General features: G+C 42.0%; 1 protein-coding gene across 2 annotated transcripts in view; it reads right to left on the reverse strand.

Annotated features, from left to right (window-relative positions):
- The window catches only part of LOC138594546 (voltage-dependent calcium channel gamma-2 subunit-like), a 78,588-nt gene extending 54,786 nt beyond the window's left edge, over positions 1-23,802 (reverse strand). Inside the window, exon 1 of one of the 2 annotated variants that reach the window (XR_011308445.1) lies at positions 23,381-23,667. Coding sequence is in view for 1 of the 2 variants with exons in the window: in XM_069665679.1 (XP_069521780.1) it covers positions 23,381-23,591 (211 nt within the window). In the remaining variant the exon portion in view is untranslated. Of the gene's footprint in view, positions 1-23,380 lie in introns of both variants that reach the window. The other variant, XM_069665679.1, reaches the window with a different exon arrangement.
- Positions 23,803-25,988: the final 2,186 nt, after the last annotated feature.

Below are 25,988 nucleotides of genomic sequence, written 5' to 3' on the forward strand. Positions count from 1 at the left end.
TCCACATAACCTCAGCTGAGGATCTATTTGGTGCCTTGCAGAACATCGTATGGGAATAATTCATGGAAAAAATAATTATACAGCAGAGTTAACCAGTATCAGGTTCATTTAATTAGTTTGAAAAGAGAAAATGTTTTGACTAGAAGTAATGACTAAAATGGGAGGACTTTTTATTGAATAAATCTGGACTAAAATGTTTTGAGTTGTCGTCGACTAAAACTATAAAGGCTAAAAAGGACTAAAATGTGACTAAAATGAATAAGCATTTAGTCCAAAGACTAAGACTAAATCTAAAACAGCGCTGGTGAGGGAAAATATGCATTTTGAATGTCCGACAGCCCACCACTAACATTTTAGTCCTGTCTCGTTTCGTTAACGAAAACAAAACATACATGTTGTCAGAGTTTTTATTACCAACGATCTATTTTTAGCTCGTCAATGTATTGTCTTCGCCATGGAAAAAATAAATCATTGACGGATATTTTTCATACTGCCCCAAATTAGTTAGAAAATTGATGGCATTGATGGCATTGATAGCATTGACGGCGTGATAAGGAAAAGATTAAAAAATTAGGGGAAATTAAAATGGCATAAAAATTGCTTTTTACAACTATCTCAGATATTCAATATTCCTGAAAATCCTGTTATTTTCTGTACAAACGACATGTCCTCATTCTTAAGGTGTAAAACCAGGGTCCTCATAAAGATAGAAAAACAAGAACACAACACAACACACACACCACTCAGAATCATATACAAAACCTGTGCACTCACATCCTGACAGGCGCATATATACATTTTTAACAAATGCAAACTCACAAATGTCTCACACACACATGATACAGTCTATAAACACACTGAGGATTTACTGCAGAACAGCAGCCATAAAAAACACAGACGCAGTTCATCATAACCCGCTTAATGTTGCACCATTACCGTTAACGTGAGTTAGCCACATCTGGCGTGCAGCTGTAAACTCATTTCCACTGACCATAAAAACCTGATGAATCAAAACCTGACACCTCGCTGGGTTCCTCTTTGTGTCATGAAGACATCTGGCTGCGTCTCACACAGTCAACAACCAGATTACAGAGCGATTCGTCTCATTTTCAGCACAGACTGGGACTGGAGGATTACAACATTGCTACATACTTGCACACCTCTTCTCATAGTTTCATATTAAAGACGTGTGATTATTTTCACAGATAGAAAACTTTATAAAAACTACCAAATGATATTAACTTGTAAATACTTGTTCTGGAAGGTAACATGGTGGTTTAGCTATTGGAAATCAATCCCCCAACCGACATGACTATTATTACCATTCTGACCAAATAGTTCCACACAGTTCCCTTATTGCATTCGTATTTCTTTCTATTGGGAGCAGGCAAATTTGACCACCTAATGTCATTGTGTGATATGCAATGTGTGCAGAGGCAACAAGCAGATGTGCAACTGTTACATTTTAATGGATTTTGTAAAGGTTATATGCATCATAATTTCAGCAAATGTTACGGGTCCCAAGGGTGGGCACCACAGCAGCAAATTATTTTAAACCAGTGTCGTTCAATCCCTGTAAACACAGATGGAGGAATGTAGACACAACCGTCATTTCTTTTCTGAAAATTCCTCTGAGGAGAGGGCGGAAATCCCAACCTTAGGAGACCTGGGCGCAACAACACCAGAGCACATTATTTTCGCTCTGCTGCATTGGTTCTGCCTTTCTTATTCCTCGTGAACTTTCACTACACAGAGGTGGATCAATTCAGGGGCTACATCAGCAGTCTTACACAAATAGTACACACAAAAGTATTAACATTTTAAGTGTACCACGCAAACTTAAAATCCCACAGTAGGTGACAACATCATATCTCTTCTGTGCATAACACAATTTGTTGGCAGTCTTAGCGAGTTCTATTAAAAGTTTTGACTTAATATGTGTGAATATTTGTGTTTCAGGAAATACATTTGACTGAAAATACTGCTGACAAAACAACAGAAAACTTATTCCAGTTCACAGTATTGACAAAACATCTCCAAAATGTCCTCCTTCTAGGGGAGGAAAAATAAATTGTGCACAACTGACAAACTATTTTAAAAAATATAGAAATTGCTTTACAGTTTATAATGTAAATAAAGTAATTTCTACAAGTATTACATGTCATGAAGATGAATTTCCCCAGTATCAAACAATGCAAAACCAGCTTGAACTCTGAAACTATCAGCTCATGCACCTAGAAAGCATTCCTCAACAGCAGGAAATATCTAAAAGGACTAAATGTTATCTCAATTAAAAATTTAAAGAAGGGCAGAGCAGCTGTGTGTCGTTATGTAGACTCAAGTAGGAGTCCTAAATGAACTCTAACATGTGACTCCCTGATTCTGTACTGTGTGCCCAAACCTGAACGTTCACCCATCCTCACTTTACACACATTCATCCCAATGTAATTTCAATCATTCACGCTTTCAAGCACGATTGTAAAGTATCACGATGCTAGGGGTATCTTTGGTGGCTGCCAGATGGTGTTGTTTACAGTGTATATTGCATTTAGTCCTCGATTGTATCCCATAATAGTACATCTGCAACCACATAAATATCATCTTATGGCTTTAGAGGAGCCTGTTTGTAAAATGTAAAACTGCCAATTCTACAAAATGGTTCATTCATTCATTTATTGAATGGTGGAAATATATTATTTTAAGGTGTTAATTGGGTGCTCATACTTTTATCTATCCATGTTAATGGCCAACAGTTCAGTTGTGTTGGTGTGTGTGCAGGACAGTCGTTAGCTGTGTCTCAATTCAAAGGCTGCATCCTTTGAAGGACGCGGTCTACAGAGGAGGAGTCATTCGCAGCCTGTACAGACGCTAAGGCTGAACTGAAATGAGATGGTCTGGTCTACAGAGGATTTCCTGTTTGCATCGCCAGCTGTTCCCGCCTTAACCCTTACAACACCAAGTACCGCTCCTGTCGCTTAGCAACATGTAGCTAGCTGGCTAGCTATCATAACTAAAGTCTCGTAACTCAACCTATTTTTTCTCTTTAAGGCCCCTTTCTTTTTTTTTTACATTGTATCGCGAGCTATTTGATTGAGCTGAAACCAAAAACGTTTACATTTAAACCGTGTATTCGTTTAAAAGTCCGCCATCTCATTAAAATTGGTGCAATGAATCTTGGATCAGGCGAAGGATCCAACGGCCGCATCCTTCGTGGCCCGGGAAAAGGAGGACGCATTTGTCAGACGCATCTGAAGGAGCCTTCGAAATGGGGCAGCCTTCGATGTGACGCAGTCGGCCTTCAAATACATCCTTGGTGGGACGCAGCCCCTGAATTGGGACATAGCTATTGTACATGAGACATGACGTCACCTTATAACACACACTAGTTTGACCTTTAACCTCTGCACTCTGACCTCTTTGATTGACACATTTCATCATGTGAGACACAGGCAGCCAAACAACGTGTTTGTGTTATGCGGTATGTATTAATTTTAGAGAGAAGTCATGACGTCATTTTGGGGCAATCTCTGACAAACTAGTTTCTGTAACTCAAAGCGATGTCTTCTTCAACATTTCTTTCATTGATCTTTTTCTAAAAACTATATCCAAAATTCACCAAAAGCCACTCCTAAATGCTTTTCAATTGACCCTTCGCTATGTCCCGCCCACCTTGGTTACTGTTGCTATGCCTGTCAAGCTTTCGCACCGGCATGGAAATAGTTTGGCGTTTTCACCTATAACAGTGAGTGAAGTTCCAAGGGAAATATTACAAATATATGATTAAGTGACCAACAGGGCGTAAAGTAAACGCAGATTAAGTAATTAAAGAATTAAAGAAAAGTGCCATGAAAGCTTGACAGGCCTCCCACGCCTAGTTACGGTTGCTAACATATGATTGGACGGTGGCCGTTTAAGGGAGGGGCTTACCGAAGGGTCACTTGTGATCTCTGCTGTCACAATGTTGTCTCTTCTGTAACTGTGGGATACTCCAGCATTCCTTATTGATGCTATTGATAGATCAAATTTCTCAGCATTAACAATGTTTATATCAAGTGAAATGTATTGTATGTATTATGAGTATTATTCTTCTTCGCCTGTTCCTCTTAAACTTGCTCATAGACTCCCCTCTTAAAGTTTCGGGCTTAGGACAAACAATGTTTATTAAAAGCTGCTAAAAAAACATGATTTTAGATCGTTCTACCATCTTTCTCTATATGAAGGGAGCCACACGACATTCTGTTGAAAAGCTGGACTTGAAGTTAGAAGCGTTTTTGAACAAGGTTTGGTTTAGAACCTGGAGTCAGTGTAATTTTAGCTTTAGACGTAAATGCGCTTGTGTCATGTAAAATGTGTGTGTGTGTGTGTGTGTGTGTGTGTGTGTGTGTGTGTGTGTGTGTGTGTGTGTGTGTGCGTGTGCTTATCTTACTCTGTAATGCACATCAGTAATCAATGGGCTCATGTATCATGTACATGCAAATGAGACAAGGAACACAAACACACACACACACACTGTGTTTATGACTCATGCAGCTTACAGATGACAGCATTGTTACTCAATCAGTTTGACCATATGTTACTATTATGACTAACTCTATAATGGAGCAGCACCGGCTTCACTCTGCACTCACACTGAGAGCAGCTCGGTCGATCTATCACTCCACTCTGACTGATGATCGCCAGAACCAAAGGCTCTGATTTCCACACAGACATGGCCGATGTCTTTGTCTTAAGGGTTTCTACTTTTTAGTGTTTCTGTTGTCAGATGACTGCGTGGGTGTTTAACAAAAGTGATTTAATCAAAAGTGTGTCTATATAAGTAAAAGGAGACATCCTGCGCGTACATATTGCTCTTACACTAACACTCAAACACACACAGCGCGCACCACGGTCATTCCCTTTGGCTCCTGATGTCTGTAGGATTAGGGAGCAGTCGGCCTGTCAGCACCTCTCCCACCAGGCGTTAAACAGCCTGTGTGGAGGTGCCAACAGCTCTCTGCCGCACCATGCTCAGCCCACTATAATGTAAAACAAAGAACGTGACATACGGTTACTACTGTAGAGCGCTGGACTCCACTGTGAAGCACTACATGCGATCTTATGGATGAAATCACTTCTACTCTGATTAAGGAATACAGTGAAACACATTTGTCATGCAAAAATAACTACGACTGATAGTGAAATGCTGGGACTTTTAAACGTTTTATCTCTTCAGGCCTCCAAAACTTTTTTCCTGGACAAACTTGCGAGCTCATGTTTTATTTGCTCTGGCAGAAAAACAAAAATGTTACTGAATTGGCCATAAGAGGCAGGTGAGAAATTAACATAAAAGAAGATGCAAGGTTCAGGAAAACAGGGGGAAGAGCACTAACAGAGTCACAAAGGGAACTGGGAAAGGTGAGGGTAATCAGGCACAGGTGAGATAATCAAGGACCAGGTGAAAACAATAAGGGCAGGAAAGCAGGGAAACATACAAAGGACAAAGTAAAGCAGGAAATAAAAACTGAACATTGAAATATATTAAATACCAAAGTGAACAACAGGGATGAAACACGACACTTGGTCCTCTCCCACTCGGTCAGATTTACATCCAGCATGATTCAGGTTGGGCCAATCATGAGAGTTTATCTAACATGAGGTAGGTACAAGTGCAGTTAAGACATTTTTTAAGTCTTCTATTATAAAAAGAGCGGGTATTGCTGTTTCACATTTTAAGACATAGATATACATATATATATATATAATGTTACAATGTTGGATGTCCAGACTAAACATGGTGAAGTTTCAAATCTGTCGGTAAAAGTGTGTTGGAGCAATCCCCAGGCAGTTTTTTCTACACGCTGCACTTTGTGACGTCACAAGCTGGCCAATCAGAGGAAGGCGGGGTTTCTTAAAGGGACAGCGCTGACCGAGTCGTTTCAGGCAGAGGCTGTATGAAGGCCTGCACAGAGCACCAGTGTGAGACAAATGAGTTTTGTTAACTGTAAATAAGCTACCCCACAGATAATATGAAATATGAAGCTTGAAATTAGCCCTCCCCTTTAAGTATTAAACAAAGTGGATGGCAGTTTGTTTTTTAAATAAAATTATTTTATTCTGAACGTCTGTGTATTAAGCTCAACAAGAAGCCATGTAACTTGGATGTTGGAAGCCTAGCAGCCAGTCCATGTCACATGTTGTGTTGCTTTGGTTGGTTGATGTATCCAGAGGGATTTAGGTCTGTGACCATTGGAAATAAAAAAATAACAGAAATGTTTAACAGTTATTCATATTTCATATTTGTATTCACAATTATTTTCTATCACTATTCAAGATAATCTTTAAAAATATATTTAGTTATTCTTTCTTTTATTTTTCTCCCCATACATGCAAAAATATTAAAGCCTTACACGTGAACTATTTGTGTACTTATGTGAACAGGCTTTAAAGGCTGTGCATTTAGTGTCAATCATTTTGGCTGAAAAAAAGGGAAATCTGAATTTGGAGGCCAAATAGTGCAGGTTCGTGGACTAAAACGAACGAACAATGTCAGAATTGTACTTTTTGTCTTGAACCAATGAAACATATTTAATATTGAAGTTCAAACTGCGCTTTCATTTGGGTAGGACTGTGACTTTAATTTGTTGTATGAAACCTGAAATAAGCTGAAAAAGCAGAGATAACTTGTAGTGGAAAGTGTTTTTGCTCTACCTAAATCATGTTACAGCCCAACAGACTGGTTCTGTGTTCTTATATTGTCTTCATGAATTAAGTATATGCCCATTCTGAAAGGGAGAAGAGGGAAAGGGCAGACACCAAATAAGTAAAGTGCAAAAGGAAATTAATGATGGTCTTTTCTTAAATGTTAAGTGGATCCAGCAGCTGCCTCTAGGATCTCATTCAGTGCTCTCTAGTTAGCAGTGAGCTGTTGACTTGAAAGCACAATATGCATATTTTCCTATTCAATAATAGAACATGCTTTACATTTTAAATCTTGTTATAGATCATATTACACATAGTGATAAACAATCATGCAACACACATTGTGTTAAGATCCTCTTCTGCTGAGCTGATATTGTAAACATGAAGCATGTTGTGTTTTAAATCTGTGTGTCTCTACTGCACCCGCATGTGTGTGTGTGTAGGTTCCTGCATGTTCAGTGTGCTCTGTATCCTCCTGCATGTGTGTGTGTGTGTGTGTGCGTGTGTGTGTGACTGATGTCCCACCCATGCTGTGTGTCAGTTCCAGGTGTGTGTGTGTGTGTGAGTGCTCGTAAACAGTGTCTTTGATTGAGAGGCTGTGATGCCTGTTTGACAGGCGGCCTTTGGAGCGCTGCAATGCCATAGTCACACAGCGTCATGTGGCCGTAGATACCCCGCACCGCCATGACAGAAGAGTCATTAGGGATTTAACCACCACTGAGTGATAAAAGATAATAAACATGATATATGTGTATGGGAAAAACATTGCCTCTCACAGATGAGGGCTTGCATGTTTAATGATTAAATTCATGTTGACTAAACCAGGACATGATATGACGGTGCATGGTATAAGTGTTACAGCACAGGGTTCAAATTATGCCAAGGCTTTGACAATATTTCAAAATCAAATACAAAGTTATCATGTTTTTGAAAAGCAACTGTTAAAAATGTATAAATAGATTTCTAAATGTGCAGTATGCCAGAAATACCCGGATGTCGGACTGATTTGGAGAAAATCTCCGGTATGCATCGGACCAGTCTACCTCGCCTACTGTATCCCACAATGCAAAGCGCTGGAACGTCAAAGCGGCAGTTGAAATGACGGACAGCAGCAGCATTCTAGCAGAAGGGGGCGCTAAAGCTAAAGAAGCGGCAGTTATTGTTTACTTCCGCCTGGCGTAGCATACTGCAAAATGACTTTGAAAATCTCCTCCATACTACATACTACCGCTGAATGCAGTATGCAGTATATGGCATGCAGTATATAGTACGTAGTATATAGTATGTAGTATATTGTACAGCGTTTCGAACACAGCCTCTGCCTATACGGCTCTGGATACTTTTTTCGGGGAGTAGGCAGGGCTGCTCCTCCGCTGCTCGTCCGCTGTCCTCGCCTACATCCGCAGCGGGCAGCTGCTTTCAAACACATTGTCATCGGCCTCATAAGGACAGTCCTTGTAACACTTAAAGCCCAGAAAAGCGCACATTGACCCCATGAGGTCAGCCACATACTAGGGTTTGACCTAGTCTTGTTTATTTAAAGAAAAGCTGTCTCTGTTTAGAATTCTAGCCGGACTAAGCTATGTTGCAGTTGTGAGTCAATTGAAGCAGGCTGCACAATCGATGTTTGACAGATAGAAAGTCATGTCTCCCTCACTGCAGACTTCCTTTAGTTGATTTGACAAATGTACAAGCCATTTTAAAACAGGAGCGACATGATGGATAGTTTAAAATAAACCTTCAGGAAACATTTCTCCTAAAAAAAATCAACTTCTTTAAACTGTATTTAAAGTAAGAATGAAGCCTAACTGGGGCTGATCAATCTGCACTCTGAGTTGGAACAGTTTTCATATCTGTTCAAGCCTTCTCGTGCAGATTGAGGTCATTATTTAACATTCATAGTTTTCCAGGAAGCTGCATTTGCATTTCATTGGTTCATTGAATACACAAACAGTTTGGCCTAAGATGGCTTTGCACAGAAACATGAGTCATGACGCTGCTTGAGTCATTAACTTAGCACTTTAATCCTTATCTTTTATGACACATACTAATGCATACGTACCACCATACTGAACGAAGCAATCGTAAGTATGAAATAACCCTCACACATGAACTGTGTGAGCAGGTTTATGTCTCTACAATGTTGTAGTCAATTCAAGTGCACCCTCGGGCACAAGTTTCCACAGGCAGATACAAGTCGATGCCCTTTTTGACAAAACAAGACTCAAATAACCAGCTTACCCTTCACAAACTGAATATTTATTCCTATTAAGACGGTAAATCAACGAGCTTTCCCCCATTATCTGTACAGGTTATTTATCCCTCAGTGATAGATAAAGGTAGATGCTCAAAACCACTCACAGACCTTTCATCTAAAGCCCTATTCACACGGGACTAGTATTACCTGGGGACCTGTAGTAATTTGTAGTAATTGCGGAGGTCGTCTGTGATCTTATCGGAATCGGCCAAGTCCTCAATTTGTAAAAAAGTAGAAATTCCAGCGCAAATTACCTTCCATATTTTGGCAAACCCAGAGGTCATCTGATAATATTAGTCTGGCATCTGTGTAATTTGTGTCAAATATTTTTGTTTACTCAGCACCTTTTTCTGCCTCTTTCCCGCTCGAGAATTATTGAGACTGTTTTGACAGCATTTTGGGTGCGAGTTCAGGAGGCTCATCTCGCTACACAACACGGGGACCCATTCCCAGAAAGAGCAAACTCAAATCCAACACAAGAGTGAAAATTTGAAAGACGATGAGATGGATGATATGGAAGGCAACATGCAGTAAGAACTGTTTTTCTATCTTTGAACAGGCTTTAAACCGATGTCACTCAAAGCCTTGACATTTTCAATCATATCCGGCGGGTTAGTTTCTGTAAATTGTAGTAAAATACAGACTTTGATTATCATGTACGATTCCACCGCACGAAACAGACGTGAGGGGGTCATTTCTCAAATCACATGAGGTCCACATGTAGTACTAAACCTGTGCAAATAGGGCTTAACACAAATAAAAATATATGTATGTATGTAATGTATGGCAATTGTAGGTTACCATTCTGCAAAACATATTTTGCTAAACATCAACTTCACCACTTTTAAAAGAGCTCCCGGTTTATTTAACAACAAACCTGCGCTCATGTCTGGCTTTAAAATGTAATTTTTTTAATGTGTGCTCAAATGTATCTTCTAGCCCTTCTAGGTTGTTGCAAAAGAAGGGGGCTGTCACATTAGGGACCCGGGCCCGGATCCGAGTACACTTGACCCCAAAGTCTATTTCGTTTGATTCGTGTGAACACTGTGTACCGTACTCGAGCACTGTTCGTTGATCTGTGCCCGGGTCCACTTGGAAAGCTACTGTACCAAACCACGTAAGTGGACTACTTTTTATGGGGACGGACCAGAACCGCAGCGCAGACGGAATGTGCCGGACACAGATCCTGTGGGATCGAGGCGTAAGTCTGCTTAAACCCAAATGAGTGTATCTTTCATAGATAAGAAAATGGGACTTCACAATTGCAAATTTGCAAAGCATCAAATGGGTTTAACGTAAAAAATTAAAAAAAAACTTTAATTGGCCCAAATCTGGACTGTGTGTTTGGTCAATCCAGGCTGAACATGCTGAGGTTTCCAAAGGTTCAAATGGTTCAGATGTCTTCAGTAACAAAATCTTGAGTGGGATGAAAACTTATATTGAATGATGGTACAAACAAACGCACACAGAGCACACACACTCTCAGACAGCTCATTCCCAGAAACATATCTCCTGTCACACACACCTCGCTGGCTCTCAAACCCGCCGTGATGGAGATTAATAGCAGCATTTAAGGCCCGCTGAGCTCCACCTGTCAAGGCTGGGGCCCCCGGGGCAGCTCCGGTCTGTGCCTAGTATCGAGAGATTGTCCTGAGGCAAGATCCATCATGGAAGTCCACGACAGGCTGGATCTCTGGAGCCAGAATCCACAGCTGGACCACCGACACGGGGCCATCCTTCCAGGATGACAGGCACACAGAGCGAATCCAACTGGAGCAGACTCGATAGCTGCTGGATGGAGGAGTGTGGGGACAGTGGAGACATGCGATACCAGGAGGCTGACGTGTGTGTGTGTCAGTGTGTTGGTGCTCTTTTATGCACGTGTTTACAATAAAGATTAAAAAAGAAAAGCATTGAATGTGCTGTATCTAAGTGTAGGTCCCTAATGTGATGCGTACAGCTCGCTGCCTTTATGTATAATACTCTCACACTTTGCACTGTCTCATCTGTTTAGGTGTCGAACAGCAGCAACAAAGTATCTGTTGTGTCTGTGATGTTCTACGTGTCACAGCAATTTTCAACTGTCCGGTTCAAGCAGATTAGGTGTGCAAAAGATAAAAGACACTTTTGTAGGCGCAAGCTGAAGTATTTAAACACTTCACTGACTGTACAGTCAAAGTGAATCATCGTGAATCCTTGGGTTTGAATATTTCACTCGGTGTAAGCATCACATTACTTCTGTAAACACTTGGAATAAGGTTACACAGAATATTCTGCATATGACACCACTGTCAGTGTAGAATAACTTCGTTTACCAACCTTACAACAAATAATAGGGAAGTCTAGAGGAAACTTACTTATACCTTGACTATTAAACAAGTTTACGTTATCAAAGGCTAATTAAAGATTGTGTTGATTTTGGCACCCCCTGTGGACAAAGCAAAAAATATGCTTTCATTATCGTATGTATCACTCACTTTAAATTTTTGCCCTGGAAAATGTAAACAAAGGCAGCATGCAGTTAATCGCTTCCTCTGAAGACTAATGGATAAGTTGTGTCTCCGGTAAATGATGAAGTAAATGAATGTAAAACAAAAGCTAATCAGCATGTGTCCATCTGTCCACACTTTGTGCCTCTTGTGTACTTTTTTCTGAAAGGGTTTGTTACAATGTCTCAGAGAATTATGAACAACTCTGCATTTATGGCAGCTATGTGGAATTGTTTACATATAACGTCTTTCAGCACAAAGATTTGGTTTAATGCCCACAACTTCACTGTTTTGGTTAAAGATTCAGTTTCAAAGATTTCAGTCTCGTTCTCTTCGGTGGCACCTAATGGCGATAAATGGTAATAATTGGAGTACACGTTCCAATTTAACCAGATGTCCACATTTCGCTCCCGTTGTCACGGTTGTAATTTTTGCTTTTCCTGGCTGACGGTCGCTTTCCTTTTTAGACTGTTTGCCTTCATCTGAGCGTCGAGTTTGTTTCTTTTTCTTTGGATTTTCACTGATTTTTGAAGTTGTGTCTGTAGTCATCGCACTGACAGACCAAACCCTGCTGGGTGATGGAAAACATGTCACTAACTGGGCGCCGCTTGTGATTTTTTTCCATGAATGTTGCCACCGACACCCAGTCAGTAATTCTACTATATACTGCAAATGCAAAGGCTTTCATCAGTGGGCCGTAGGCTCAATCACCATTGTGTTACCTCATTCTGCGATAGATAGTGACTGAACAGACAATAACGTAAATGGAAATCTTCAAATTTATTACTTTCAGTCTCATCACTCTTTGGGTCATTGGTGGCCACAGGAGGTAGCTGCCATCAGTGAAAACACCTAATCCAACATACCCAACAGCAGGGTGAAGCATTGAAAAATTAAAGCACTAAAACTCATTATAAAAGCTTGTTTCACCTAGTTTACTCGTCATTTCCAGCAGCCATCTTTGTTTTAGCTGACATTAATATTCAAACAAGTTTCACTTTGATCAATTCTTGAATATACTAAGAAAATTTAATATCAGGGTGCAAACAGCCCACAGGTCCGGGGTCAAGTTAAGCCATTGTTGCATCTGTGTTATACTGACACCCTGGTTCAAAGGTCAAAGTTTAACCAAGTGATTTTTAAAGGGACAAACTAGAAGCTTGATGACACGGTAAGCATAACAATGAATTTAAAGACAGTGATTTATTTACTTGGAAAGTACTAATAGTGTAAACAGGTTAAAAAGTTAACAAGTGATAAACAAGGAGCTCAGGTAAGTTCAGCACTTTATAATGCACCTGAGAGACACTGGTGAGGGATTCAATTTACACCTGACTTTAATGCAACTTTACATCCTCAACAACAACCGACCAACAACATAACATAAGTTTAAATTTTTTTATTTTATTTTATTTTATGCTAATTTATTTTGAGCACTTTGGCAGCAGCCCACGCTCTCCTTAAAAGAGGTAGGGACCGAGAAGACGCTTTGCTTCATCATCTCCTCACTCTCATGTTTCTGCAGGTCCAGCTGGGACGTCATGGAGTTCTCTTTTTTTCTCCCGCTGCTGCTCCTGCTTCTGCATGGTCCTCTTGAGGCCGTCTGTTGTCTTAAGGAGGGTCAACTTCTCCTTCTTCCACTTCCTGTCTTGTCTTTCTAGCTCCTTCTCAGACTCCTTTAGTGCAGACGTCAGCTTCTTGTTTTTGTGCTTCTGGTACTCTAGTTTTGAGAAACACGATGCTCTTATTTTCTCAAACTCCTCCTGGAGGGAGCTTTTCTCCTGCTGCTGGCGAAGGCGCTCAGTCTCCAGCAGGTCTTTAGCCTCTTGCAGTGCAGTTTTGATGTTCTTGCTCTCTGCTTTGTGTTCCTCCAGTTCAGCTTGATGGTGCAGCTGCGATTTCTCGACAGCCTTCTTCGCCTTCTCCTTTTGTTGCAGAAGAGCTTCCTCCATCTCGTGAAGCTCTTTCTGAAGCTTCTGAGCTTCATCCCGCTCAAGGTGAAGAACGCTCTCCAACTGTTGTGCCTGTTGGCGAGCCTCCAACCTTGCTGCTTCCTTAACACCCAGCTGCCTCTTCAGGCGAATATCCGCCCTGTCCTTCTCGTTCTCAGCCATGAGTCTCTGCTGTTGAATGAGGAAAACCTCAATCTTCTTGGCCTCCATTTGCTTCTGAAGCATGGTGGTAGCGTTCCTGTGGCTCGCACTGACCTTCCTCAGCTGAGATCTGAGATTGTCCTCTTCTTTCTGAGCAGAGGGGACATGTTTTGTCTGAGCCTCTTTCAGCTGGGCTGTCAGGCTAGAGATCTTTCTCTGCAGCTCCTCTTTTTCACAGCTCCACTGCTGGTTGTCTCACTTCTCTCCGAGCAGATCGAGGACATTGGCCAGGGAGTCCTCTTCGATTTCTAAGAGGACTCTACCCTCAGTTGTGCTCTGGGTGAGCCTGGCCTCGCTGTCCTTCAGCTCAATCCTTGCTTGAGCTTCAAGGGAGCTGAGGTAAAAATTGATTGAAGGCTCTACTTCTAAAAAGTTGCTCTCCATTGTTTTAGTTGTTTGTTCTTTGCTAGTGTGCTAACTTTGACTATGTGGAACTCCCAATGTCTCAGTGAACTCTGAACCAAACTTGGGACTGAGCTTTTATAGTCTCTGAATCATGATTCTGTCCTTTGAGCTGTGATCTACGTGGTCTCTGATCTACATTCTGATTCTATTCCATTCCAATTCCATCCTGTGACTGTTGCTATGGATACCACTTTGTTATTTTTTAAATTATCTTTATTTGATGAATTGAAGATTCTTGAAATACATACAAAACAGTTGTATGGTATTCAAGTATCAAACTAGCTGTGCTAATGTTCACTGTCTTGTGAAAATTAAAACTAATTAAAACTCAACTCAAAGCAAATGTGGAGTTGAGGGTTCAGTCATTAGTTCTGCAGGTTTTTTTTGTACATAAATCAATCAATAAATAAATCAATCAAGTGTTTAGAGTTCATTCTCTGGTAAACATGGACGCCTATCCAGACCTACTCTAACGTACCCTACCCTACCGTATCGTATCGTATATCGCATCGCAGCCTAGCGTATCGTATCATACCACTCTAGGCTGGCTATAAATAAAAAAAATACTAATTAACAACAGCACGTAGAACCAAATGTATAGAAGTCTTTCAATAATGACTAATTAGGGTGTTGAATAGGGACTGTTTTTTGCTTGCCCCAGATTAGTGTGAATTGTGACAACATCTTTCTCAAAGCAGAGGAAGTCTTTGTCTCTTGTGATTTTCATAAAAAAAACAATGGTTGGCTTTGACTTTACATGATAGAGGGAAAAAAACTGGTGTTGTCATTTAAGTAAGTTATGAAGCTAAAAATAATGTCCAATCATTTTTCGTCGCTCTGTTAAGAAGAGTCTCCAGGAGTTGGGTGGTTGCAGCACATTGACGGCTGAAGTTTGACAGCTGCTGTGACCTGTCAGTCATTTCTATTACAGTATCAACAACAGCCCGCCCACAGAGCGCTGCTGGATGCTGACTGTTTGCCAGCCTCAGTGCAGAGGCAGAACAATGACTCTTATTTCTTACCCAGCACTCCTCCATCACACATCATAAATAGCTGGTTACATCCTTTAGCATTTTAATGAAGAGACTACGGCTTCAACCGCGTGAAACTGGCCTCTCCTAATGTCAAATGTGTGGGCCATATATTAAACTTTTTATGATTATAAGCAGACTTATGATTGAACTGCAAGAAGTGGCACAGTTCTTTGGTGATTGATCATCAGGATTCTTATTCAATACTAATATTTATTCCACATAAATTTCCTATTAATCATTTGTTGGTTGGGTCTAAAAATGCTCACGGATGATACAACCAGACAATCACTTCCTGTCACAGATTATCCACAAACAGTCACTTCTGGGTGGGTAACTCGGTGCCGAAAACGCAAAGTTGTAAACTAATGACTTCTGCAGGTAACCGTCAGGTTAAAGGATAACAAGATAAGATTCAGTTAAACATGCTGGTCCGATCTTACAGTTCTGCTGTGCTTATGTTTTTGTACTTTGCTATCTTTATTTATCAAATCTACCCCACAATGTCCTCTCACAGCTGTTGGGCTGACTTAAACACAATGCTCAGCCCTTAAACTCAACCAACATAATCCAAACTAACTTGGTGACCAGCTACTTTGAAAAATCAAAGACAGTGATTACATCTTTGTTGCATGCTAATATAAGCCTAAAAACAAAGCATTAGCTAGCTAGTTTCAATACTTGGTAGTAAGTACCGTTCACTTAGCTATCCATCCATCCAACAGCTGTCATTGGGCGAGAGGCGGGGTACGCCCTGGACTGATCCCCAGTCGATCACAGGGCTGACACATAGAGACAGCCAACCTTTCATGCTCACTCTCACACCTATGGGCAATTTAAGAGTCACCAAATAACCTAACGAGCATGTCTTTGGACTGTGGGAGAAAACCAGAGTACCCAGTGAAAACCTGCTCAAACTCCACACGGAAAGACCCTCACGTCCGAACTGGGATTCGAGCTAGGAACCTTCTTGCTGTGAGGCGAGACGACCTTTTTACACCGAACATGCTTCTCTAATTTTGAATAACTGACTTTTATGTGCACTAAACAGCCTTCGCTTTATTATCCACACCCAAGAAAATCTAAATGATGATGATAATTTGAGCATATTCCTTCAATCGAAAAATGTGTCAAACTGCTGCATGAGCTCCTCGAACACCAAGCGATAATAAAAAACATGAGACAACAGAAACATCAGCCGAACGACAAAATGAATTCAGGGTAATTTCAGCTGTGTTAATAGAACTATCCCCTTAATCATCATTTCATTTGTCTGTATTTTCTAACTATTTGGCAGCCTCCAGATCCCAGATCACACATAATCAGACAACTTTTGACTGAATCAATTCCCGTTCTATTCTATCGAGCAGTGAGGCACCAGATAAAGCATCAGTGTGAGTTATTGTGCAGTCAGATTACATGTAATTTGTTGGTCCCAATATGTACCTACCATCTGACTGGTGCTTGATATGAACATGATTCTTTTTACAACCGGATTACCTTAATATTCAGATTATCCACTGAACCACGAACTGGAGCTTTAGATAAAAAGGCAGTCTGCCTTTTTTCTCCAAATTTTGAAATCTGATTCCATGTTATTAGTTACTCTCTATCCTGAGGCCTCACTAGCCGGAGCTTCAGATAAAGAGGCAGCGTGGAGAGGCCCTGTTGATGATCAGCACGGCAGAGCTAACGGAGCTGATGGCTATTAGCATAATTAATGTCATCGCCGTAATGCACTCCAATTCTGACACAGCCTGCCTCACACACACACACACACACACACACACACACACACTCAGACACCGTTACATTTGTTTAAAGGCCTCGGCATGAACACAGAAGCATAATCAAATCCGCAACATATAACTCAAGGCTCAGCATGAAAATGTCACGTGTGATCTGCTTCTGTTGTGTGATGCTAACATGTCGCTGTGATGACAGAGCGACGCAGAACAGTCAGTCACTGGTATCTGCAAATAGTGTACATCATGTCCCTAGCATTAAAATAAAAGCATACACTGTGACGTATTATGTTAAAAGCCGGGGCAAGATAGGTTAGATAGAACGTAGGCCTGTGTGTTAAAGATAGCACAGGATGCCTGAGGGGGTGTGACAGAAAACCAGGGCTGCCTGCTCTTTCTCTTGTTCTTTTTTCTCCTTTTTTTTTCTCTTTCTCAACACCTCCCAATTTCTCTCTTCCTCTCTCTCTCTCTCTCTCTTTCTTTTCTCTGCACCACGCAGCTTTAAAGCAACTGTAGCTCTGAAGGCGAAGCACACTGAGCGAGCTGGATCCCTCTCAGATTCCTCTCTGCTCTTAACCATTTCAAATCTCCAGTGCCAAGGACACAGAGCGAGCTTAGAGTGTGAAAAGTAAAGCCACTTAGCGGGGAAAATAAGCATATCACATGGAGTGAGTTGGCGTGGCTGCATTCACAACAACAAATGTGTTGTTGATGTGACACAATTTTGCAACCTCTGCCAAGATTCCATGTTTTCTGTTTGGAAAAATAAACACGTTATGTCCTTAAACTCACAGTGTGCTTGAGTACTTCCAAATTGCAGCCATGACTTTATTCCCATGACCTCCTCTTTAATATGATTACATAAAGCGGTCACATGGTTGATCACAGGTAGCTTTCATCACACCTGCACCAAATTAGCAGAGCAGAACAGAGCTTAAAAAAGCAGTGACGGGAAACAAGTTGCCCACTGTTTTCTTTTGAGGTAATTTCAAATGAAACAAGCCCGACATGGAGTGGAGTAGAGTAGAGTGGATGTTCATGATGCGGGATGAAAAGAACACGCACACAAAGTGCAACACAAGAGCACACCTCATGTTCCACGAGCTAAACAAAAGATAAAAAGATTTTCTTTCTAACACAGAATGATGATCGTTAGCTCTATTTAATTCTGGGTGATGTAAGTGCCCAGATAAAGGAGCCAAATATCCAGTCTTGTATTTCCTTACTGCTTTTTTGTGTGGCTTACGTAAGCAGTTAGCATTAGCATTAAACTGCCAATGCCTGATCACTTACAGAACATATGCAACTAATAAGCATACAGGCTTCTCAGGTATTTTAACCACAATTGGGCAAAAGTGGCCTAACGTTAGCAACTTGTGTGATCAAGTGCTCATGTTATATTTGGTCTGATACAGATTGGTTGGCTACTTTTTGGCTGCTTAGGTGGACTTATTGCTTATTTTCTTATGGCCTCGATTGATAGTTTCAAGTCTTCCTCAGCATTAGGTGGAGTAGATCTCGGGCGGGCAGTGAAATTTGTAAAATAAATATAAAAAGAACGGCTCTCACCTACGACTCTGTTCCCGTCGTTCGCACCAAAGAGCCGTTGAAAAGAATCGGCTCGTTCGCGGACGTCACAACACTACCAGGAACCAATGTGTGGCATCATGGTGGCTAAGGACACATCTTAAATACAGTCTATGATTAACGGCAATGAAGTTCCCTTTGGGTGGCAGTTGGGGCAATTGGTAGGAAAACCACCCAACTTTATAGGACTTTTACCAATGAGGCGAGAGTTCGAGGCCTGTGGAAAACAAAAGCTTAACATCACTTATTTATATTTAGTAATAAACTTGACAAAACTTTAACGTAACATATGTTTTGTGCATAACTTTTACTCTTGTAAGTGCTTATTTAAAGTAATGTTCTCAAAGATTTTCCTTTAAATAAATGTCTGTTAAGCCACTTTCTATCGCCAAATGAGGTAACGCAATGTTGATTGAGCCTATGGCCCACTGATGAAAGCCTTTGCATTTGAAGAATCACAGACTGGGTGTCTGTGGCGACATTCGGGGAAAAAAATCAAAAAGCGTCGTAGAGGGTAGGCGGAGCTAAGCGGCTGCTTTTCCAGTCTCTGCAAGTGTTGCGAGTAAACAGTAATCTACTATGGCTGAACAAACAAAGAAAAGATGGATGACTACAGATACAACTTCAAAAATAAGTGAAAATCCAAAGAAAAAGAAACAAACTCGACGCTCAGATGAAGCAAACAGTCTAAAAAGGAAGCGACCATCAGCGAGGAAAATCAAGAGTTACAACCGGAGCCAACCGTGGACGTCACACATGCAACACTGTCCGTATATCTAGGAAGTGTGCTCCCGTAATTACTATCGCCATCGGTGCCGGCGAGGAGAACGAAACTGAGATTGTTGAGATAACAACTTTAAGCCTATATTTTCAAACTAAACCACAACTGTTGCACAAAGTTGACCTCAATTAAAAAGAATCTCCTCTTCTTCCACATACACCTATCATTGATATAGTTTTAGAGGCACAAAGTTTTAACACATAAAGTGCCATAAGCACAAAATGTTTTGCTAAAAGGACGCGGTCATTAGACGTATTTCTATGACACCATTGTTTCCTCCTCCAGGTTAGAGCTAGTTGCTCTTACATACGTCTTGTCTGTTGGTCATCCAAATTTGAAAGAACCATAGTTATTATATGACGCTACTTTTACCCTTAGACCCCTTTGTCGGTATAGTCTAGTTTACAAGTCATGCAGTTCTTATCTGACTCAGGAAATGCTGTCTATCTTAATAAGCTTTAGGTGCGTACCAGACTTTAATTGTTGTTGGACAATCTGGAGATTTTGAGTAGGTCACAGATGTGGAACTCTAAGTTCTAAGCGTTGTTTTGGGGAGGCTGCAGGGTTCGCCACAGGCTGGGGGACATGACAACAAAAGCCCGGACACCATTTTCTATTTTTTCACTTCGCCTCCGACTTAAACAAAAGGAATAGCCAAGACATCAGTGTCTCAGCCCGGAGAGCCCAAGGCCTGACCTTTTCACTCCATGAAAGGTCAACGGCTAAGAGATGTAGCCCGGGGCGAGGCCTCCACGAAGCCAGAGAAAATGTAAAACTGATGTAAACAAATGTAACCAGGTAGAGTGTCTTCTCTTACTGTGCTGGTTAAAAGCTTGACTGCAGGAGAGTCTTGCATAGCATGGAACAAAAGCACGCTGTTTGGAAGTAGACATGATACAGTAAGATAACGTCACAGCTTACTGTTGTATCTGTGTGACTTCTAACACAAACAGATCAGCCCTAAGCTGCGTTACGATCATGGAGAATGTATGTGGTCGAAAAACAAAGGAAAGAGTTTCAGGGTTAGAAGAAGCACATGTTGTTTCAGTCTGTTTTAACTACTGGAGCAGAATATAGACGTAGCACAGGAAGGAGGGTGAGATCGGAAAGCTATGGAAATGTGTTTTACTGAATGAAGTGATAAATATGACGATGTTCTTTGAGATTAATTGCACATTGTTAGCTTTTATATTTGCTGTGTTAGCAGCTAAAAGTCACTTGTGTGGTTGTCTCAATCTCAAATGCTTCATGATCAGCGTCTTGTATCATGTAAGGGCTTATTTAACATTAAATTGATGCTAGCTCTTACTGATTAACATGCAACATTTAAATGTCATGCGCTCATTTTGCTGTAATGTCAGACCTGAACATTTATTTAGCACGTTATAAAGATCTGAGTGCTCCGTTACACCTCTCTGCTCCTGCGTTAGGTTAAAACATGCCACTGTGGAGCAGGGTGAGATCATCACGTTATGAGAGATCTCATTGTTGCAGACAGGCCCTGTGACAATGGAGGTGTGTGACAGGATAACGTCGTACGACTCAACCAACGTGAGAACGTGAGGTCACGGTAGGAGAGAGCGTCAGCACCATAATATGAGCGTAATATGCATGAGTGCGCACAATCAAACACACCCACACAAACACACAGTGCATGAGTAACAGGTAGGTGCTTATTATGACACATATCCACCTATAGAAAGAGTTTTGACTCAACAGCGCGTCATTCCACGTCACAACTGCGACGTAAATGCTATTTTTTGATGCAATTTATATTCCCAAAATGGCTAGGATTAAACAACATATCATACTAGTGTAGTAGGTGGGTCAAAGTTTGACATTTCTTCTCTTTCTGTTTCTCTTTCCGGTGCAATCACTGCAGGACGACCAACTGAATCATGGTAGAAGTACCACAAATACACTGGAACTATGTCATCCTGTGAATCAGGTGAATCCGGGGCCGGGTGTTCAGTGATTCAGGCTGAAGATGGATCACACACGCATGGTGTAAGTATCAGTGTGTGTCCTCTTCTCTGCAGTATGTGTGTGCGTGCTCTTATTGCTCCTCTGGCGCGAGACAGCAAACTGAAATACCTGAGGAATGTTTAGGGCTTAAGGATGGTAAGGTGTAAAGGCTAGAATTAAAAACAGGTTGAAGTATGCAGGTATTTAGTGTCAGTTGTTGGGATTAGGACCTGGACAGGCTCTTTGATAAAAGTTGAAGGAGGAGGATTACAAAATATTAATGACGGATATTGCCTCTGATCGAGGTCTGGGACAAGACTGCAATCAGATCCCCACTTCTAAGTTAACTTATACAAATATATGAGTGTAATCATTCTACCTCTCGATGTGCATGAGTCTAATTCTTAATATGCATCCTCCATCAGAAATGGTGGAAAAATTAATACGCCTTATTACATACAAAAACACATTCAGACTTTCAGTCAAGTCTTACATGATGAGAAGAACTTGCAACTTTACGTACCCGGAGCTACTCTCCAAGGCATTAAATAATCCTTCCTGTTTCAACCAAGGTCTAAAGACCCATTAAAATAATGCTAGCTAGTTTGCTGATGTGAAAGAGTCTTAAGAATGCTGCAAGCATTTGACCAATCAGAAATGTTCAGGGCTGCATGTCCCATTCCCAGAGTCCCTGTACTTTCAGTAAGTACAACCCCCTAGCAGCATTTAGACCTTGGTCCCTGCAGTGGAAATGCGCCGAGTACCTTGTAAAGTCCCATGTTCCTGGGTAAAGTTCTTGCTATAGTTAGTTGATGCTGTATAGCAAAGTTTCAGGAGCAGGACCACACCTCAACCACGCCTCTTCCTCTTCTCCTTTTTCGCTCTTGTACCCTGCACCCCTCCCTCCCACCCCTTTTCTTTTTCTGTTTCTTTCTGTCCTCTTTTCCGTTGGGCCCTGAGGGGGTTCGCCGTGCCCGGATGCTACAGCGGATCCCCAGGAAAGCTTTGCCAAAACGCTAACCTCAAGATGCCCAAGCATCATTTTCATCAGTCTCAATCAATAAATGATTAAACTACATCCTGTTGATGGTTTGGTCCTTGCTAGTTAAATAGATAAGATACCCAGAACAATCCAGGTACGAGACACAACCGAGTATCCCTCAGAAGATTCAATGAAGAGAGAATGTGTTCTCAAAAGATGGCGAACACTTGAACTACATAACTCAGACATGGAATGAGGATTGTAGAGAATTTTGTCCCTCATTTCCTCCAGTAGACTTGCACAGGAAACAGCTGTATGCAACATCACATCACACCATCAGGCTAGTACAGAGATGAAGAAGGCTTACTGAGATTACTTACTACTCCCTACATAGACATGGGCAAAGAACGTAAAATCAAGACAGGTTTGAAAAATCTCCCATGGAAGTGTAGTGTTCTTGTTCATCGATAAAAGTACAAGCATCTGCAGACATCTGACTTTTTTGTTTATCCTGAATATAACCATGATTTCTCCCCCATTCGTCCTTCCAACAGAGCGTTAATCCAAACCAGTTACAAGCTTTTTAGCAGGACATGCGGACACATGAGTCAGCGGTATACCTTGCCGGACCATATGAGGTCCAGTGTGGCGGTGTGCTAAGTGAACCGAGCTGCTCTCCGCTGGGACAATTTAAAAGCCAATCTGCACACAGGCCGCGACAGACCCAAAGCCAAACCGTGGACGAGGAAGCGACCAAAGCGCCATATCTTGGAAGCTTCGTCTAAATCAGCTGTTAGGAAGAAGCTGCATTCGTCTCTGAGCGCGTATACACACATCACCCTTCACGTTCAGTTTGAAAGAAGATAAAAAGACAAAAGAAAGAAAAAATGTAAACGGATTGTAAAGTGGGTTCACACTTTGTGCAGGAAGTAAAAGGACCTGTAATCCTTCTAGAATAAGGATATGATGTCATGTATTGCAGGCATGGTCAAGGAAGTATGCAGCTAGATAGACAGACAGATAGATAGACAGACAGATAGATAGATAGATAGATAGATAGAGCAGAGGTGTGTGTAGGTTAGAGAGAGTGAGCGTTCTCATATGTGGAGATGGATGCAGAATATGTACAGAATCGTGTGGGCATGTGAGCGTATGTGTAGGCATGTGAGCGCAAATGCAAGACTGTGTGTTTGTGTATGTGTGTGTGTGGGCACGCAGAGATCGATCTGCCTGCGTGCCTGAGCGTGGTGTGTCGTTGGTGTATCTGTGCATGTATATACGGCTTCATCGGTACATCCGCGGCTCACCTTCCAGGCAGCAGGTCCTCCAGAGGCCCGAGTGCGTCATCACCTCCTCGTTCTTCTTGCTGGTCTCGTTCTCGTTGTTGCTCTTGATCTTGCAGACGCCGCGCGAGTACAGCCAGTAGTCTGTCCCCACGGCAATGGTCATAAGGCTGAAGGCGGCGAAGGCCCCTACCGTGGTCAGCAGCATCTGAACTCCGCGGTCAAAGACGCCCATGTTGCCGCATTCCACGAAAGGGGGGCCCCCTTTCCTCTTGATGTACAGGAAGTAAATATTTGTGAGTTTGCGTCGCCACGCCAGCTCGGAAAACGGGGGGTGGGCGGTGTCGGGCGGACGACGGTAGCGGGGGGCCGCTGGGGGGGCGGGGGAGTTAGGGGAGCTCGGGGGAAATCGTATGGTTGGTTTTGGGGGGGGCAACAAACAGGTAAAAAATTAAGATGAGGGGGGAGGTTTGGGGTCAGCTGTTCGGCCCAAAAGACGGGTCAAACAGACTTTGGCGAGGAGGTTTCTAAAGTCTGCTCCTCAAGTGGCAGGAAGTGGCCCTGCTCTGGAAAAATGTTGACCTAAAAACACAAGCTTCTTGCAGATCCCGCTAGAGACCTGGTCTGGGATCTAGGCCTACTTTGTCGAGTTGGAAGGCCTCTAAATGTCAAACTCAGAAAAAGGCCGAGATAATGAGAAGATGGAGGATTTTGCTCTGTTTCTCAGTGATCGTCTCAGGCCTGAATTTGGCTTTGTGAGCTGACTAAAGCAGTTGCATGTATTACAATCCTCACAGCTTCAACGGTGATAAATGGAATAATGTGCATGTAGCGCTTGATTTTTTTTTTTCCCACACAGGCCGTCACATACAGCCTACACTGTCATTCTCCGGCTCAAACACAGACACACACACACAAACACACACGCTCTTGCTTGCTCACGGAGCCAAACTTTCACTTGCACACACCTGTACACGGACGAGCAAACGCATGCACGCAGTGTGAATTAATTCATACTGAAAAGGGATGGAGAAACACCGGGGTGTGGGGGTGGAGGGTGGTTAAGACTAACACAGTTGGCGGCCTGATTTCTTTAAAATGGCCCCAAAAAAAAGGCATAAAGCAGAGACCTCAAACAGATGATGGCACAATTCAGGATGAGATCTGACTACCTTGATGTAACCCAGTGGATCAGTGAGTTATGGAGGCTCATCTCAGGCATTTCTGAAGAATCAGGCTATCACATGTATTCTGAGGGAAGAGGGTGACGGGAGACAGGCAAGACAGACAGGCAGGGCCCAAAATATGTTGGGAAAAAAATGACTGGATACGAAAGTGAAATTCAAACCAGCAGAATCAAGCACTCCCCCAAAACCAAGGACAGAATGATAAATAATGGCAAATAATCAGTCAGTACCATGACTGCCATGAAAACCAGCCATTCCTTAAGAGATGAAGGAAAATAAACCAACCAGGGACGATTAACCCCTCTCTCCAAATAAAAAGAAAAAATCAAGCCAAAAGGAGGAGGAAAAAATATTAAGTTGTGGAAATCAAACGACAGCCTGCTTAGTTTTCCTTTTTCCTAAAATTCTGATCCCCAGATTCCATATGTGGTCCCTAGACCTTTCTCCGGCGACAGTGGAAATCTGCTATAGGGGGATACAGGCAGCGGTACCGACGGCACACCGCGGAGAGAGGGGCGCATCCAGGCAGAGAGGCCGAGCATCACCGGTCATGCAGACGGTCGCAGGAATGAGGACGACACGGAGGGATGGACGAAGCTTCCCGGAGCGTCAGAGCCTCTTCCCCCAGCATCCAAACGATCCTACACGGTTATATCACGGCCACCCGGAGCACAACGACCGCACATACACACGCAGCCGTCTACTGTCATCACATGAAAATCATCAGAAATCATCAAAAGCGATGTTTTGTTTTGTTCGCAAAGCTGTCAAGCGTGGGGGATGTTGTGCGCAAAAAAAAAATGTATAAAATTTCAAGCCGAGCAACACATCAATCCTCGGTTTCCTCGTTTTTCTTCTTCGCAGAGCTGAGATAGAAGTGGAAAGAGGAGAGGAGGAGGAGGGGGTGGATGATGGTTAGAAGCAGAGGATGAAAAAAATCGACACAACGAGAGAGCGAGGAAGAGAGAGAGAGAGAGAGAGAGGAGAAGAGAGAGGGAGATGTTTCGTGCGCAGCAGCAGCAGCACTTTACGCAAAAACAAGCGCACTGCAAAAAAAGGAAAAGGTCCTTTTCAACAAGTCAGTTCATCTAAAGCTGATCCCCAGTAATTCATGCTCCTGAACAAAAGGACACATGTGGTTTCTTCGTGAAAAAAACACACGTGTTCAATCATCTCGAGTTAATTGTCTTGATATCCTCTTCCGTTAATTGAGAGGAAAATCTTGCTTGTGTTGCACCTTGAGTTTAGATTACTTTAAGGTAAATATAAATGCGTTAGAATACGACTTAAAAGCCCCAGAACATTCTTTCATTCGTATTTTCACACTTCTTTAAGGGAGGTAGGAAATCAATAGGAAATTGCAAACCTGTGTAATAAATAATTAGCTTTTGTTCCCAGTAGGTCTACAAGCTGCTAGGAACAAAAGACTTATTTATTCATTCATT

This window comes from Semicossyphus pulcher, unplaced genomic scaffold (assembly GCF_022749685.1).
Source record: "Semicossyphus pulcher isolate SPU_LCO1_2020_fin unplaced genomic scaffold, fSemPul1.0.p SCAF_17, whole genome shotgun sequence".
In the NCBI taxonomy this organism is placed as follows: domain Eukaryota; kingdom Metazoa; phylum Chordata; class Actinopteri; order Labriformes; family Labridae; genus Semicossyphus; species Semicossyphus pulcher.